This window comes from Cololabis saira, chromosome 4 (assembly GCF_033807715.1).
Source record: "Cololabis saira isolate AMF1-May2022 chromosome 4, fColSai1.1, whole genome shotgun sequence".
Classification (NCBI taxonomy): domain Eukaryota; kingdom Metazoa; phylum Chordata; class Actinopteri; order Beloniformes; family Belonidae; genus Cololabis; species Cololabis saira.
Window position 1 is genome coordinate 19,924,197 of NC_084590.1, and position 17,953 is coordinate 19,942,149.

Consider the following 17,953-nt stretch of genomic DNA (forward strand, 5'->3'; position numbering starts at 1 on the left):
CAACAAAGTATCCTGTTGGTTGCCATTAATGTGTAAAAGAGGATTTACCAAAGAGTTGTCACTCAGCTAAAACCTGCCAAACATCAGTTTAGTTTAGGCATGAACGTGGGTGTTTTTCTGTCAATAATATATTCCAATTAAATTTGCAAGCAGCGATGAACGGGCCCTCACGCGTGCAATTTTCACCAATTAAGGTGAAGGAGTCAAAACTGAGTCCGATGACACCACCCACAACTCTCTATGTCATACCATTCAAAAGTTATGGCAAAAAATAGGGACTATCAAATATTCGGGCTGTATTAAAGGCCAAAAAAATGGCATAAATTGCGCCAAAATTACACGATTACAAAATGGCCGACTTCCTGTTCGGTTTCGGCCATGGCGCCAATAGACTTTTCTTTAAGATGCGACATGATACAGGTGTGTACCGATTTTCGTGCATGTACGTCAAACCATATTGTGGCGCTTGAGGCAAAAAGTTTTCTAGGGGGTGCTGTTGAGCCATTAGGCCACGCCCATTGATGCAAACCATTAAATATCAAATTTTTTTTTGGCTTGCGTGCAAAATTTTGTGACTTTTGGGGCACGTTTAGGGGGGCAAAAAGGCCCTCATTTCGTTGGAAGAAGGAAAAAATTAGAGAAAAATTCCTACAGATACAATAGGGCCCGAGCACTGTGCTAATTAATGTAAATGAGCTCTGTGTCATGTGGTAAAAATAAAAGTAACATTAGTCAGGCTTTTTTTCAGGAGTTTTTTTTCTCCCCTTTTCTCTCTGTCACATGTGAAAGTTGAAATGTATATACACTTTTCCCAAAAAAGGGGATTGTGTGGAAGGTTGTGTCTGCTGTCTACATCTGTTTATATAGTAGTGCACCAGTTAGCCATTGTGTCTGTGTCTCTCCTCTCTGTTCTTCATTCCCTCTGTCTGTTCTCTCTTTTCCTGCTCTGTCCAGCTATGATCCTGGTCCTGCTCAAGGTTTCTTCCCTCCTAAAGGGGAGTTTTTCCTTGTCACGGTTTGGCTTAAGGTTTTTCTCCCACTAGGGGAGTTTTTACCTGCCACTGTTTATGTTTATGTAATAATTGCTCGGGGGTCAAGTTCTTTGTCTCTGGGAACATCTAACAACTTCTGTTGTAATAGACGCTATATAAATAAAACTGAATTCAATTGAAACGATGTTGGACAAATATTTGGCCCCTTTGAGACAAACATAGGTCCTTAATACAGTGGTCACTCGTACATTTCACAAAATTGCCAGGCATGATAATATAATCACTAGGGCTGCAACCATTCCTCGAGTACCTCGATTACAACGAATGGTAGAGGAATTTCTTCTCTCTCGAAGCCTTGTTTAATTAAAAAACAAATTTAAAGCCCACAGATTCTTTTTAGTTTGACACAACGTGCTTACAGGTGCGCTTCCCCTATAAAGCGGTGTGAACGTTGCACTTGTAAATAAGACATTTGTTCTTAATTTGCTTGCCTGGTTAAATAAAGGTTAAATAAAAAATAAATAAAAAACGTGTGTGAACACTTTAGCTGTACAGACACCGGCCCAGTGACAGCAACAACGAGCAAACGCAGCAAAGTGAAAGTAATAAGAGGAAGAGGAAGATGATGTTGAAGGTGTGGGATCATTTTAAATTAACACTTTGTTACACCCTTTGTGTAAGACTCTTGTTCCAAGTCCCCCCACAGCCAAGCATTTCTGTTTAAATGTTTCGGTTCTGAATGTGAAGTTGCACAAAAAAAGGCAGTGTTTAAGAATATTTTTTATTTCCTGGGGGTCCACATTGAGCAGGGCCTCACGTGGACCTTGAACACCTTTTGGGCTGACAAAAAAGGCCCAGCAAAGACTGTACATCCTGAGGGTCCTCAGAAAGTACAATATCAAAGACAAACTGTTGGTGTCTTCTAAAAGTGCACCATAGAGAGTGTATTGACGTACCGTATCTGTGTGTGGTACACCAGTAGCACGGTGGCTCAAAGGAGAAGTCTATAAAGGGTTTTGAATACAGCCCAAAACATCCTCGGCTGCCCTCTCCCCTCACTGGAGGACTTACACAGCGGCCGCTGCATTAAAAGAAGAAAAACGTATCACAAAAGACACTTCTCACCCTGGACACTCTCTGTTTGCACTGTTGCCCTCAGGTAGAAGGTACAGAGCCATAAAAACAAGAACTAATCTATTCAGAGGCAGTTTTTATCTTACAGCTGTAAGAAAACCTAATGCACTCAAAACAAACCATAAATTATCATGAAGTGTGTAAGATTGTGTAGGCTATTTTTATTTTAGATTTTAATCAGTTATTTGTTTTATTTTGTGTGCAAATGTTTAAGATACTATAGTATTTATTTATTCTATTTTTTTTCAGCACTGTTAATTTCATTGTTATATTACAATGACAATGAAGATCTAATCTATTAAATATCTATCTAATCTATTTCTTTTTTGATAATTTGACACTAGTTTGCAAAATAAGTAAATAAATAAGTAAATAAATTCTTAACCCGTTGCCGTCAGAGCGGCAACGGGTTAAACGCAAACGCTTGTTTTTATTATTTGATCTGTTTTGTTTTCTATTGTATATTTATAATTGGGCTTTAATTAAGCAAAAGTAAGTTTCATCCAATTACTCGATTAATCGATGGAATATTCGATAGAATAATCGATAATGAGTGCTAAACATACTTAACAGATGAGGTAAGCATGAGGTGCAGATGACGTTTCAGTTACCAGAGCTTCTGTCTGATATGAGTAGTAAAACATTTTCCCCCTGATGCTTTGACACACTCACTAATACCGAGAGTTATATTCAGTCTGTAAAGACTGATGGACTGTAAGTACACCATTTTATCGAGCACAGTCCACTTTTCATGGACGTTTACATCAAAATTCAGATAAAAGCCTCATATTTTGTCACCTCCTAATACTCTGAACCATTCCTTAAAAATGTTAAAACATGTTCCCAGTAGGAGTGTGCTGAGGATTTAGTTGAGTACTTTGGTGTTTTGCCTGTTCATGAGGGTTATTTATTGGGCAGGTGTGCACATGTGCATTCATTACACACACACACAAACATGCTCTATTTCTGCACATAGTTAGAAGAATGCACATGAGAAAAATGTGCAGGGTTGTAGCAAACAGAAACAGTGATCAGTAAAGACAAAATGCTAACAGACACTCGCAGCATATGATCCCTCTACACTGAGCCGCAGCTCTGAGCAGGACAGATTTTTCTCTCGGGAGCCTGACAGTCTTCCTCAACGGGTGTCACAGCTCTGGGATTAGCTGTGTTTACGGCAGGATGTCAAGCACACACACACTGACAAAAAGGACTAACGGCATAGAAATATTCCCTGAAGATGAGATGTCTGTCTCTTTCTCTCTCTCTTTCAGGTACGTGGGTGACATTTGGAGGACAGGTAACGGATGAGGTATGAAGCATTTTCATTGATCTTACAGGGTTATTTATTTATGTAGTTACTGAAGGTAACTGATTATTGTGTTACGGGTCTGTTGATTGCGAGTGTACAGCTGACTTGAATGTTACCTAAATGATGTCCTTCTGGTCCTCCATCTAGGTTGACAATACATCCAGCTGATGTAGTTGACCTCAAGAAGTTTAGATGATCAATAGGTCACCTACGTACATGAGGTTGCCTCGATTTTAACAAAAAATTACCAACAGTCTGTTAGAAAGTGGACACCTGTTGCACTTTACTGTATCTACTGGGATCATCTTTAATGGCTTATGATATTCAAAGGTCGTGCGGTGGAGAGGTGCATCTCCAAGACACAAATACATTGTGGTGCCTATGTTTGCATGCTAAGTGATGGTGGAACAAAATTTCTTCGACTTTTCTACTACGCTTATTAATGGAACACTAATTCTTAGCTTCTTAGCATGGCCATAGCCTAAAAAAACTAAATAAACAAGTCTTCCAAAAAACATCCTTTCAAAAAGCTGTGGCTATGTTTAACTTATTATTTCTCTATCTGTTCTGACTGGTTATAACTTTTTGGCTTACTATGGCATCACGTTATGCATAATGTGACAATAGAGCTGGAGCAAATTAATCGTGTTGTTTGAAGAAATAGCCATGAATGAACTGAAGCATTGTGAATGTTGATATCTGTCACATTTTTTATTTTTATTTTTCGAACAGAATATCATAATAGTTGCACTTCATCGCACCATGCAGTTGTCTGGCCGACCAATTGTAATACCCACATGCTTAATTAGTTTACAGCTTTTAATGATGATCGGTAGATTGTGAATTTTCTGTTTTCGCATTTGATCAGACATATTTTCAAACAAGTCTATTAAAAAATATATATATATTTAAAAAAAAATTCTAAACAAAAGGACATTCAATATCACACAAACCCTAACTTAAATATAAAGAGAAAAGGTTCTATTTTATATCTGAGTGGCAAACACATATGAACCTCTCAGTTTAGTAGTAAAAGGTGAAATTAGACCAGTCTGATTTTCCAACATGTTTCTGAAGGCAAACATGGAATAAGCAAGACATTTCTGACAACCTTAGCAACAGATTTCCCGATGCCTATCAGGCTGAGAAGCTTTAAAAAAAAAAGTAAAAGGTTAGACATTTTTAGCTCATTGTAACCCTTGCAGAGCTGAAAATGAAAAAAAAAAAACGGCTCAGAGAGAAAGGTATAGAATAGTCTTTGACATTATAAAGGAACACTGGCTGCAACTAAGAATGTAGTCCTTTTTCAGTCGTGGCAACTAAAGGCCTGTGTCCTATCGGCTGATTGTAGAGCACCCACCCTCAGAAACTCACTGTTTTTCTAAGAGAAAAATGCTGTCTGTCTGTAGTCAGCTGAGGATCATGTGGACAAATCAGAAGACTTTTGAAAAGGTTGTTGTGTAGAGGAATGAGACCAAGATGTAATGTTCTTTGGTTTGTTAGTTGGGGAGAAGCAACAACAACAAACAAACCATTGCCATCCAGCCCAGGAACCTGCAAAATATAATGTTACTATCATTACTTAAGCATCTTGACCAAGGTTGCAGTTAGATAATGGAAAACTCAAAACTATACGAGGAACATGTAAATAAGAATGAGAGGAATGCAGCCTGTGAATTAAATCTCAACAGACAGCAGGTCAACAGACAACAACTTAAACACAGTAAACAACACAATGAATTTCAGCTCTTTTACAGTAAGTGCCCCATTTGATTCACTCAATGACAGCTTCCTCTTGCATCATCATTATCATGACTCATAGCTTGGATTTAGGATTTGGCTCTAAGTTTTATGAAGTCACAGCTCTCCAACATTGTTTTATGACTCTGAGTAACTTAACCTCCTCAACAAGAGTCTGCCAAAGATCCCCTTCTGTTCTTTTTATATTCTACATTCCCTCTTCTGTCACTATACATTGACAAGAAAAACTGCGTGAACCCTTTGGATTAATAGCTGATCAATCATTGTTTTGAAGCTATCACTTTTGATATCTCTGGATCCAGTCTGCGCAACTTTAAGGAGTATTTTATTTCCTTCATCTCTGCTGATCTCTCTAGAGGTCGCTCCACGACGTCTTTATGACTTTAGATCTGAGCTCTGACTAGGCAGCTTTTCTTTTTTTTTTCTTTTTTTTTTTTATGATTTTTTCCCCATTTTTTTTCGCCAAGTGCTCCTACCTAAGTCAGTCCTGGGCATTGCTCCCTCTACCAACCCCGGGAGGCCCTGCACTGAGCTCAAGTCTCCTCCTTACCTGAGGAGTGAGCAGCCGCATCTTTTCACCAGACAGGGTGGGGATTCTCTGGCCGGACGTAGCGCGTGGAAGGATCACGTTATTCCGGCCAGATCCTCCCCACCCCATCTGGTGCCCCGACTGGCCAGAGGGGGCAGTGTGTAGCCCAGGAGGGGTACACATATATCATTTATATATGTATATCATTTATTTTTACTGCAGTCGAAGTAAAATGAATTTTCTTCATCTTTTCCCGTCTTAAAATGACATTTTGAGATAAATATTTTGATGCAGTCATTGCACAGATACTGAGAGCAAAGATCATAAATATATATATATATATATATATATATATATATATATATATATATATATATATATATATATATATATATATATATATATATATATATATATATATATACGGTACATGATGTATATATGTGTGTATATATGCATTTGATGGTATTTTAGGTCAAATTCATGCCTTTATACAGTAATTTACTCACTTACGATGACCAATATAAGAATGACGACGGACCATCTGTAGGGCGGCACATTATGTGTACAAGTGCGACCATGGGTCCCCTTTACGCTCTTGTTGTTTAACATTAATAAGCCTTGATGTTGCTTTTGGGGTCCTGGCCTTGGTCATCAGACACATGCACACTCTTGAAGTGACATAAAAGACTACAGAGCTCATCCTGGGGGACACTGAAACAGAAAGCTTATGTAACAGTATTACTTTCTTTCCTAGGGGCTTAGTGCCATCAAATCACATTGTGGCCCCGAAGCGTAGCGACCTTTTTCACTCCATTATTCTGAATGTCCTCAGAACCAGAACTAATGTCGCTGGTATTGCTCAGCCACTTTGGGCCAGTTGAACAGCTGAGATTCACAGAACTCCCATTAAATTTGACTTTACTGAATCAGCGGTGATGATAACGTTACATTTAGTCGAGATTCACAACAGTTAAGTTTCGGTACTGAAAAACAACCAGAAAGAGAGGCTGGTGCAGCTGTCAAGAGGTCATGCAACACTGAAGAATTCTGCAAAAACAAGACTGGACAGGAGGTGCTTTTGTGTTAAAAAGTCACATGCTGCCTTGTTCAAAGCCATTGAGATCATGTCCCCAAATATAAGCTGCTGCATGTCCTCAGCAGAGTACAATGACAACGCTCACAAGCAAACATTTCTTTCTTCTCATATTCATCATCACTCACCCTGTTAAGGCAACTTTTACAGAGGGGATCATCTTTGTAAGCAATGATACAACTTATTTTGACTAGGAAATGAAATACTGTACAGCATACATTTCATCAACTATTTATCAACAGGTTATCTAAGCTCATATGAAGTATTTATTATCACCGTTTGTTTTGCCACACTCTTGTCTTTAATTGAACTTGATTCTTGGGGAGAAAGGTCTCATGAACGTGAAGGAAATTGTTTACTCATTCAGAAAGGGCAAAAGTGTATCCAGAAAGCTCACATCAATAAGGAAAGCATCTTTTGACGATGTTGACTCTGACGCAGCTGATTTGGAGGGGAGGAAGCAGCACAGTCATAAAGTCGTCTCTCAGAGCTGTGTGGGACGTATGTGGGAAGCTCTTCTGGTCTCGATTCTGGCGTTGTGAGAGAGAAAATGCTTTTCTCTGATCATAGTTCTTCCATCTATGGAAATTCAATTTTCTTTGTGCCCCAGAATAACCACAAAGGAAAAAGCCCAAGGCGTCGCCGCCGAGGTGTTTGTGCAACTTCCCAATGACTCAGTGTTTGTCTATAGGTGAAGGTGCTGATGCTTGTGCTTTATTTACAGCATCAGTACATTGTTCCTGTTGTTTGTGCTGGACTTTACAAAAGTCAGTCAGATTTAGTTCTTCTGAAAGGTCTAGAAGTCAGAACTGGTCATATCTGTGAGTAAGTGGTGATGCTTATTCATCACCGGTTCCACAAACTTTCCGACCCAGTTCATGTCACTTAAAGCTCTTTTTGACAGTGATTGTCCTTGAAGTTTCTTAGGAGGTGCATGGGGAAGAAGCATTTGCCCTTTGAAACTGATAATCGCCCGTGTCTCATTTTCATTCCTCTTGTTTCTCTTAATCTGTCCTCATGATGCCCTCCACTGTGGAAACATTGCGCAACCCGGTAGTCAGTTTTGGTCTGGTAGTAAGTCCGGTTCAGATTGTGTTTGGTATTTAAGTCCACCTTCCCAAAAGCCTATCTACCTATTTTATTTGTATTTTATTTTAATGAAAGTTCTGTTGTTGTTGTTTTTTAATCATGTTTTATTTGCATATCTTTTATCAACTTGCTGTGCAACACTTACACTAGGTTCACTGTTAAAGTACTGTACTTTATAAATAGAGCAGTTATTTGGAGACACCGACACAAGCTCTTACAGGAAATCTGTCGTTTGATGATGCCAGTCAAACCAGCTGAGCAATAGTTTTTTTTTTTACTGCTTTTCCATAACCTTTATTATTTCAAGGTTATGAACCTCTGCCGGTCTGCTGTTGTTTTTTTTTGTTTGGGGGGGGGGGGGGGTCAATCATGTCAAAATATAGAAGTGCATCAGAGAAAATGACATTTTTATTCACAACCTTCTAGTGTGTGAAAAGTGTTTACTGTTGCAAATGAAAATAGATGCCGCAGCTTTCAAAACGAGCAGGGGTAGCAGATAAGATCAGATGTCTGCTGTAAAACTGACGGCTGCATTCTGATTGTCTTTCAGCAAGTTTTACAAAAACATTTTTTTTTTAAAGAGAGAAAAGACATTTAGAGAAAGCCCAAGTTATGAAAATACGAAAGAAGCTATATTGCTGCACATTATGGAGTCAACTCATTTCTCTCTGATCCCAGAGATTCAGGTAAAGCTGTTCCACACAAGGTGCATCAAGAGCTGGTCGTAATAATCTTGGTTGAAGACGATACGCGGGTGACAGTCTCTGTGCACAGATAGTCACAGAAAGCTGTGTGCATGAAAATGTATCACGAATAAGCACAAGAACTGAAATCAGATTACCTGAACAGGCCAGTCTGAGTGAAAGGTAGATGCAAAATTCAGATTGTTACTTTAAAAGTTTACTGCCAGTCATATTAGATAACAGTATTATATCTTAATTTGTTTTTTATGAATGTTTTTTAATCAGTTACATACTGACTGTGTTTGTTCTCTTTACTACACTGCAATGTTGAGATGCTGCTGTTCTGGTCTTTTGTGTCTTTATAATAAAGTCACTGTCTCGAGTATTTTGTATAAAATGACTTGCAGTTAAATGATATTCATACCCAGCTAAGGAATATTAGCAAATATACTTAGATATAGTAAGGCTGCACTTCACATAATCATTATGAATATATTCAAAGTTAAGATGTAAGGATGTAAAAAGGATTTTTAAGTTTTAAAAAGTAGAAAGCAAGAACAAAAGTGCATTTAAATCTTTTAATATCCTCTGTTACTCCTCTGTGGTTATTTGTTTAAATGACTTGATCACTTGCCAGGTTGCGGAGCAGCTAATGACCATCGCGTACGAGAGTGGAGTCAACTTGTTCGACACGGCTGAGGTCTACGCAGGTGGCAGGTGGGTAATATGATAGCCAGCATAGCCAAAACCACAACAGTTTAATTTGCCTGACCCCCTCCTCATTTCCAGGGCTTCGCCCCACTGGGAATGGTAATTTTTGGATAATGCCTATATTGTGAATCATCTCATTAAATCCGCCTTTGCCCTCTTAGAGGAAGATTGCCTCTCAGTGGTGAACATTTCAGCCCTTTACTTTTATTCTTCTCAGTGGCCACAGGACCAATCAATCATAATTATAATATTAAACGAATTCTATAGTAAGTTTAAAAAATGAACAAAAAGCAATAGTATAATATATTTTAATCACTGTGCTTCCGTCTTTGGTGTCTTTCTTATTTTCAGCGACCAAAAGCACACGACACAAAACTCGTTCTTTCTAAATGGACTCGGTCCTCCCACATATTATAAATAGATTAGTGAAATACAGCAATACACCACCCTTAAGAGGTTCAGATACTGAGATCCTGTATGTCGATGTCACCATGGTTGATGTCCCGCTAGAGACCACTGGTTCAGCTTCATTTTCACTCTTTTCTTTTTCTGTTAACATTTTATTGCTAAAACTGATGGATTTTGATCAGAAAAAGGTCAGTTTTCCTTCATGCATCTATAAATATTCACAAAGTAAATTGTGCACAATTCGATCAACTATCACAAAAATCAGGAACGATATGGGAAATTATAATTGAAAAAGAAGAAGAAAAATGCAGCGATTCTTCCATTTACTTCTATCTTTATTTCTATCTGTATTTATCTTTATTTAACATTGTCATAATTAGGGGCATCCTATCTTGCAGGGATGCAGAAAAGTTTTCTATGCACTTATTACTTATACGCTGGACTTTAATTATTTATTATCATCAGAATGTCTAAATAGCTCTCTATTCAAAATCCTGCAGCGAATGTTCAGGCAGGAACTAGCAGAAAACATGTTTCTCTTTAGACATTATTCTATATATTTTGTCGTAGCCTCTCTTCATTAACTCCCTGTTATGGCAAAATTAGAATTAGGAATCCATCTCCTCCCATACAGAATGAAGCCCCGAACCCTTAAATGTCTGACATACAAAATAACACTCCCAGAGGTTCAGAGGTCTCAGAAATGTATATCTCTATAGAAATGTATATCTCTATATCTATATAGAGTTAATAAGATCTATCATATGTTAAAGGCCTCATGATTTCCTACAATCCCAATAGAGCATTTTTTTCTCAGACTGCAGGATTACTCATTTTTCCTGGAGTTTCCAAAGTTGGGATATGAGACAGATCAGTTATTAGGATCCTCTCTAGTGGAACCAGATGCCAGTGTGGGTTTTGGGAGAAGCCACCTTCTTTACTTTTAAGTGTCTAAGAATAGAGAGTGAAAACAACTGAGGCCTTGATTTCTGCCGACCACTGAGCTTATGTAAAACCCCATGCTGCACACAGTGCAGAGCAGAAGAAGAGGGCACTGGCCGTGGACAGGAATGTTTGCAGTCCCTGAATTTCAGAAAGAGAGAATTTGTGGAGAATTTTGAAACCAAAAAAGCAACGGCAGCCACCTTGCACTTTTACAGGCTTTAACACTGGTTTAAATTTTTTATTGGAACTCTTTAAACACAAGAATGAATATTAGATTAAACAAAGTTGATGAGACCAAACATGTACTAACATCGGCAAATAAAAGTAAAAGGAAACGGGCTTTTCATAACTTTTTTGGGGATTATAAAAAAGAACCCACATGATTTTGCAGTTTAACCCAAGAGTGTCAACTCGTGAAGGAAAACTTCAGAAGACACGGTTTTAAACTATGCTTTTAGAAATGGTAAAGTGTTTGTTAATTTTAGGTCTAAAACGAACAACCATCAGAAAACAGTAAAATTCTTTCATCAGCCGCTGCATTTTGTTTCTCAAAGAGCTCGTCCAATCTGACTGCACATTTATGACTTAATGGGTCTGCACAAGCGTTGGATTTAATGGCAATGACTTACAGTGAATCATAACTACAACTGGAATCTAATAGCGGCACTTGATTTGTGTCGCCTTGCAGGGCCGAAATCATCCTGGGAAACATCATCAAGAAGAAGTGCTGGAGGTAATGATGATGTTCATGTGTGTGATTGCTTCAGTGCTTCTGTATCTGAAAGAAAAACATTTGAAGGGATGACTCACGTGTTCTTGGGTAAGGTGTGTGTGTTCCAAGCAGGCATTGTTATTCAAACTATATGTGATATATTCACGCACATCACTACATTTTCAGGGTTTCATCAAATGCTGTTAAATCGCATATTTGTGTTCACACACTGACTGACACTCATATCGCAACACTGCCGTGTGAAATAGTCACTATGGGAGCATTGTCCTGCAGGCATTTTCATTTCAATTTCAAATATTCCTTTTATGGAGTGACTTGAAAATGCCCAGTTATTTTATTATTGATGAGGCAGGGTAGAGTTACACAAACAATAAAGCAAGTTCATATGTAACACATATCCACAGCAAGTGTAGCTTTTTGTTCTCAAAATCTCCGGATTCAGGAAAATATTGTAGATTCAGATGTTACATATTTTGATTGGTTAAAAAAAGGTGGAATCACTTTTTCTTATTAAATTTGACCTTCATCCAATCAACATGTGGCACATTTCTCTATTTATCATTTTTAAATGTGGAACAGAAAACAGCACATGCATGCATTTTCTATTTTTATCACATTAAACTCTAAATAAACTTCACATTTATGATGGAACATAATGTGAAATGATGTGAATGGAAGAGCCGATGGAGGCTGTCTCTGTAACAACGTCTCTGGCCACAGAAGCAGCTCTAAAAGTGGAAACATTTAGCTGCAGGCCACTTCTCTCTGCATCATTATGCAGCCCGCAGTGGTGTCATGCACTGGCCTGACTAAATGACACCAGTGGGAGTCTGGATGCGGGTACAGTTAAGACGTACCGGACCCGACATTTCAGACCAAGTGCTCTCAAGAGAGTGCAGAGAGAAGACTGATAAGTGGTGGAAGGAACAGGTGGCATGGTAAGATGATAATCCACTTGTGGGATAATAATGTGACACCCAGCTTTGAACAGAATAAATAACTGAGAGACTGGATTGATTTGTCACATGTGACGTGTCCTCTGCCGTCATATCGTGATTATTTAATCAGCAAAGCCGGAACCGATGGAAACAGTTTGGTTAGTTTACCATTTAATGGGAAACTGACAGAAATATTATCTGCTGGGCTAACTTGTGGTTGGGATGTGTTGAGGAATATGTGTGGAATTCATTTCCAGTAACCAAGCACCAAATGTTGTCCCCGAACGCTCTCATGCAGCATATCAATTCACACCTGTCGTGTGCTGATTCATCTAACTAGATGGCTACTTCAGACTCATACTGAAGCAACAGCAAGTTTGCGTCTTCAAATACCTAATTTGACAGAGAAAGCTAAAGATTTGTATTTATTTATCTATGTATTTTTCCTAAACATGGAGGGATTTGGCCACGTTAACAGTAGACATGCTTGGCATAAATCGAGGATTATAGATGCCTCACTTTTAGAGAAGTTAGACTAGAGTCTCCTTATGTCTGAATGGACAGTTTAATCAACCAGTCTCATGTAGTGTGTGTTACTCACCATCTTTTCTTATCATTTGAATCTTTTTCTCCACATTTTTAGGCGGTCAAGCTTGGTCATTACTACTAAACTTTACTGGGGAGGAAAGTAAGTATGAGACTACACATGAGACAGTTTTCCAGAACTGAAACATCTACAAGTCTTTTCTTTCAGTTTATTGTTTAAGTAAAAGAAAAGTGAAGAAAAGAACACCACTTCTAAAAAAGCACTTCTTCCTGCTTTTATTAAATACTTGTACTTATTGGTACTTGGTTCATCACAGCCAACAGGAGACATTAAACTGAATATGTGGCTCCAGTTTGATCCTTGTGGTTAAATGTGTCTTTGGACATCTTGAGGACAGTTTGCTAACAACATAAACATGCACACTTTCAAATGTTCAGAAATACTTGAACAACCGCTCTAAAGGCGACAGGGAGAGGAACAGCTGTTTGCTGTTAAAAAAAAAAAGGTTACTAAAAAAGAAGAAAAATCTACAAAAATGAAATGGTTTTCCCATTAGCTGAGTTTTCCTTTCTCTGATGACGTTTCTGTCCTCTCTCTCTCCTGCAGTGTTTGAATGTATTTGGAGGTACATTTATACTGACCAAGACCATGAAACTGCACAACTTCAAAAATAATTTGGAGGAGTCGGTGCATGATTGACGAGATAAACCTGATTAGTCCGAAAATATTCAAAAAATATCAGTCAGATCCAGTTCATTTTTTGCTTCATAATTTCCCTGCTGTAGCCTTGAGTGGGAGATTCACAGTCTGCAGAAAGTTTTCATTTATTTACATTCATGTTTTTTAGACTAAAAACTGAGTTAAAGATGAAGAGAGGTGAAATCTCATAACGCAATTCAACTTTATTCCTTCAGCACTTTCAAACGAAACCAACCAAAAGCAAAAACTTGGAAATAAAGAAACTCTTCAAAAAAAAAAACAATAGACTACAGTTTAGTTCCTTTCTTTCTTTCTTTTTTATCAGAGCCGAGACGGAGAGAGGACTGTCGAGGAAACACATCATCGAAGGTGAGGCTTCAGACTTTTATTACTACAGAAGCGATCACAGCTTTGAGCCAGTACTGGATCAAACTACGATTTTCTGTTAAACATTTTCTTTAGTTTTCTACACCTTGTGTTTCTCAGGTCTAAAAGGCTCTTTACAAAGGATGCAGTTGGAGTATGTGGATGTAGTTTTTGCCAACCGCCCGGACAGTAATACTCCCATGGAGGGTGAGTCAACTTATCAATGTTCATTGATTTACTACTACTAAAAAAGAGGACTAATCAAATCAAATGTTTCTTACACTTTACACTTAATGTAGATGTTGGATGTGGCAAGGGAGTACGGTCATGAAAGGATTAAGGATATAACAGAGCTCAAGTTAACAAAAAATCGTAGGAGTTTTATTTTACGATAACTTTTTTGTTCATTCATTTAGACAACCTTGCAATAAAGTCCGAAATGAGCAAATGCAGCACAGTACAACAGCACCATCTACAATGTCACACAAGCCGGCAGCAAAGTAGAAGTGTTTGTTTTTGCAACTGACAGGCTCAGCTCGTGTGTGGATGTGAGAAACTCCCGCCGGTCGTAAACGGGCTGGCCTTTGGCTGCATCTGCATCCACGGCCGTGTTATGAGATGATATCAACTGGACTCATCCTGGGGATTTTAATCAGACCTGACTGAACTCAGACTGGCTGCCAGCTGGTTGCCAGCCACTGGCCATGTCTCGATCTTACCAGGAACACCCCAGTCATTCGTTTGCAGACTGTCACCGTGACATACCCCCCCCTATTTCTTTAGCCTTTTTTATGACATCTCTACAGCTTTTTGTTGGATGTGTTGTCTGTGAAATTAAAAACCCCATGTCAAGGCCAAATGTTTGTCCACAGGCCGCGAACATGATCAGCGGTTTGTATAAATGATTTTTAAGCAACATGGGATTCAAATTCTAGCTGCACACATTTGCGTCCACAGGGTATATTTTATTATTCATGTTGAATAGTTAATGAGAACTGAACCGCTGCAACTGTGAAATTCAGTTTTTCAAGGTGATGGGTTATTGAAATTGATATAAACTACACATATTATTTTAAATACCAATGTATTATTGAAGAGCTGAAGACATGCACACTCAAACCACTCAAAACCACATTAAGATAAATTATTTTATTTAAATTCTTCAATTCTGTTGTGTGTTATATTCTTGCATGTTGCTTCCAGATCAATAAATACTTCATGAGTAGTCACAATCACAGGTTTAGTGAAGTTCCAGTTACTGCAGTTCCTTTTCTTGTCTTCGATGGATCCTGCAGATCTAGAGATGATCTTCTGAGCTGAATATATTGCAGCTCTTCTAAACAACTTGCTGCATGCAGACTAACTGCACAACTGATGTCAGCACAGCGCCAACACACACGCACACTCTACACTACAGGTTTCACCCAACCATTTAGAAATTGAAAAACAAACGATGCACCACCTCCGAACACTTCCTTTTGTTTAAAATTGTGATGTGTGCAGAGTTCAGCAGGTTATCATTTATATTCAGGCATAATGTTCCAATTTCAACATATATTTTTTCCTTTCAATTCAATTTTATTTATGTAGAGTCTATTACAAGTTTACTTTAATGTTAAGCAGCAATTGACGCAAAATAAATGGTTTGAAAAAGCTTTGAATTAAAGTACCGTAGTGTTTTTTTTCTCAGACAATCCTGCCAGGAGTTTTGGCATGAGACTCTTCCCTGAAAATGAGCAGCATTGCAGTTCATTGCAGTAAGAAAGGTTTGCACAGACCTTTGCATCAGAGAAACTAGACAACACAAACACATGGCACAACACAGGTCACCATGCAGGTCAGGATTCACCAGTCCAGCTGCATCTTAAGGATACGAGACACACTTGAGCAGACATTTTGGACAGAAAACATGGTTTGAAAGAAGAGTAAAAGCAGCTCTGTCAAACAGGAAAAATCCAGATTAAGCACCTACAATGCAGCCTTGAATCTCTCACCCTGGCGGTTTTGCAAACATTTGCACCTTGATTCATGAGACTGAAAGCACATAAAAAAACACAACCCTACCAACTGAAACAAGCAAAATAATAATAATAAATCCAAAAATATTGGCTTGAAATTCAATAGAGCATTTTTAATATCAGGGAAAGGCATACGCGGAGATGGTGTTTAAATCCTGTTATTCTGAACGAGCTATATGAGCCTGGACTTATTGCTGTAGAACGTCTCATTCACAGATAAAGTGTGCTGGGCAATCGTTACAAACCGTGAACAACAAGTTACTGACATGCATGTTAGAAGGGCTTTGGTTCCTCAGCAGCCGTTCTGCATCAAAATGAGGTTGTTGACAGCTGGGAATATACAGTAGTTGCCATGAAAGGGTGTGTTGGGACGAGGTCTGTGTCAGTGTTGAGGGTGCAGTTACATCTCAAAGTAATACCCAGAAGCCATGATCTGCATGCACGACGTCATCTCCCTCCGTTGGGTAGCCTCATCCTAATCTTGCATTCTTCAGCCAGATCATCCAGATGATATAACAGTAAACTTTAAGAAATCATTTTTGTCGTCTGCCTTATACTTCCAGTACTGGACGGATGTTAGAAGCAGTCATGTTGTGGTTGAGAGGATATTTTTGCAGTAACATCACAGTTGTATATAACTAATGGTGCTGAGGGAAATCAGTTGCACACGGACCAAACAATTGGGTTCTGTTTCATGATTTATTGTAATTGTGTGGAATCTGATTTAAGCTGTAGAGGAATACTTCCCTATTTTATCCCTTTCCCGTTAATCAATTTGAAACGTCACACTCTTTTTGCAAGAACCCCCGCTGCTTATTTCCTGTTTTCTTTTAATTAACTGTTAGTGTTGCCGTCTTGCCGTTCTCAAACTAGTTTTTCCTTCATTAGCTGGGGATAGTGACAGGTTGCATTTAAATGTGAGCACACGTTGAGAAAAGGGAGGGTAGGACTGGAGATGGAGAGGAAGAGTGGGGTAGAATTGAATTGTTTACTTTTCTATAGCATGTTATTTCCCGTGGCAGGATGGTGTTGAATAACGATGCTGTTAATTATTACTTGTCAGGCTGAAGGAGAAACAAAAGGCTGCCATCCTTTTGGATCCCTTGAAGTTGTATAGGTTTTTTTTTTGTGCTAATAAAGTTTACCCATTTTTCTTGTATCCTCGTCATAGTTTTCTTATCCTTTTAAGTTTCTGATAGTTTTTTCTTTCACATTCCTATTTCACATCATCTGGTTGTATTCCCATAAACCAGTTATATTGAGTATAAAGAAAAACCCAGTCCAACCACAGTGAGAAATGGTACTATAATTAGAGAGAGCGCGCGGTGATGATGAATTACTTTAATGACGGGCCTAATCTGAGTTTTTGTTGGCTCCGTCTGCCGTTGGCTCGCTCCGTCAGCTGGAGCTAATCGCGGCCTTCAAAATGTAGTATCTGGGATGTGATTAGAGGGGCTTTAGTATGTGAGCTTGTTAGTGTGTCTCCAGAGTTGTCGGGGACAGTGGCGATGAGCCATCAGCAGGTAAGAGACACTTGAGGAAGTGGGTGGCCTTCATTTTCTTATCACTTCAGCAAAACTGGAGCCCTTCAGATGTGGTTTTAGAGGGCAGCAATTACCTCAGACTTCTGCTTTACAGCTTTGTTGTCCTTGTTTCCAGCCAGTTTTCACTTCTTTTCAAGTGGAAAACCTGCATGCAAACTAAACACATGCTTTAGCATTTTTGTTTATTTTTATTTTTCCTTGTTTGACTTGGGTTTTAGTCATCAGGGTTTAGGTTTTTCTTCATGCAGCTCGGTTACTGATCAAGAATGATGTTTGTCTGCAGGCGAGGAGCTCATTCTCAATGTGTGCCTTTGTTCTCCTCTCCTAGCCCCAACTTTTGTAGGGAATATAAAGTTGCACAATAAATAAAAAAACAAACAAACAGCAGATGGAAATAACAAACCTTGCTACACAGCTGTTATTTTCCATATTTTTGTTCAGTGTATTT

At 38.6% G+C, this 17,953-nt stretch overlaps 1 protein-coding gene across 2 annotated transcripts in view; it reads left to right on the forward strand.

Moving 5' to 3' along the window:
- kcnab1a (potassium voltage-gated channel subfamily A regulatory beta subunit 1a) overlaps positions 1 to 17,953 on the forward strand; it is a 145,259-nt gene that overhangs the window by 114,956 nt on the left and 12,350 nt on the right. For both annotated transcript variants that reach the window (XM_061719116.1, XM_061719117.1), the window contains exons 3-8: positions 3,401 to 3,438; positions 9,234 to 9,313; positions 11,349 to 11,393; positions 12,975 to 13,019; positions 13,903 to 13,946; positions 14,064 to 14,150. In XM_061719116.1, the coding sequence (XP_061575100.1) occupies positions 3,401 to 3,438; positions 9,234 to 9,313; positions 11,349 to 11,393; positions 12,975 to 13,019; positions 13,903 to 13,946; positions 14,064 to 14,150 (339 nt within the window). The remainder of the gene's footprint in view (positions 1 to 3,400; positions 3,439 to 9,233; positions 9,314 to 11,348; positions 11,394 to 12,974; positions 13,020 to 13,902; positions 13,947 to 14,063; positions 14,151 to 17,953) is intronic.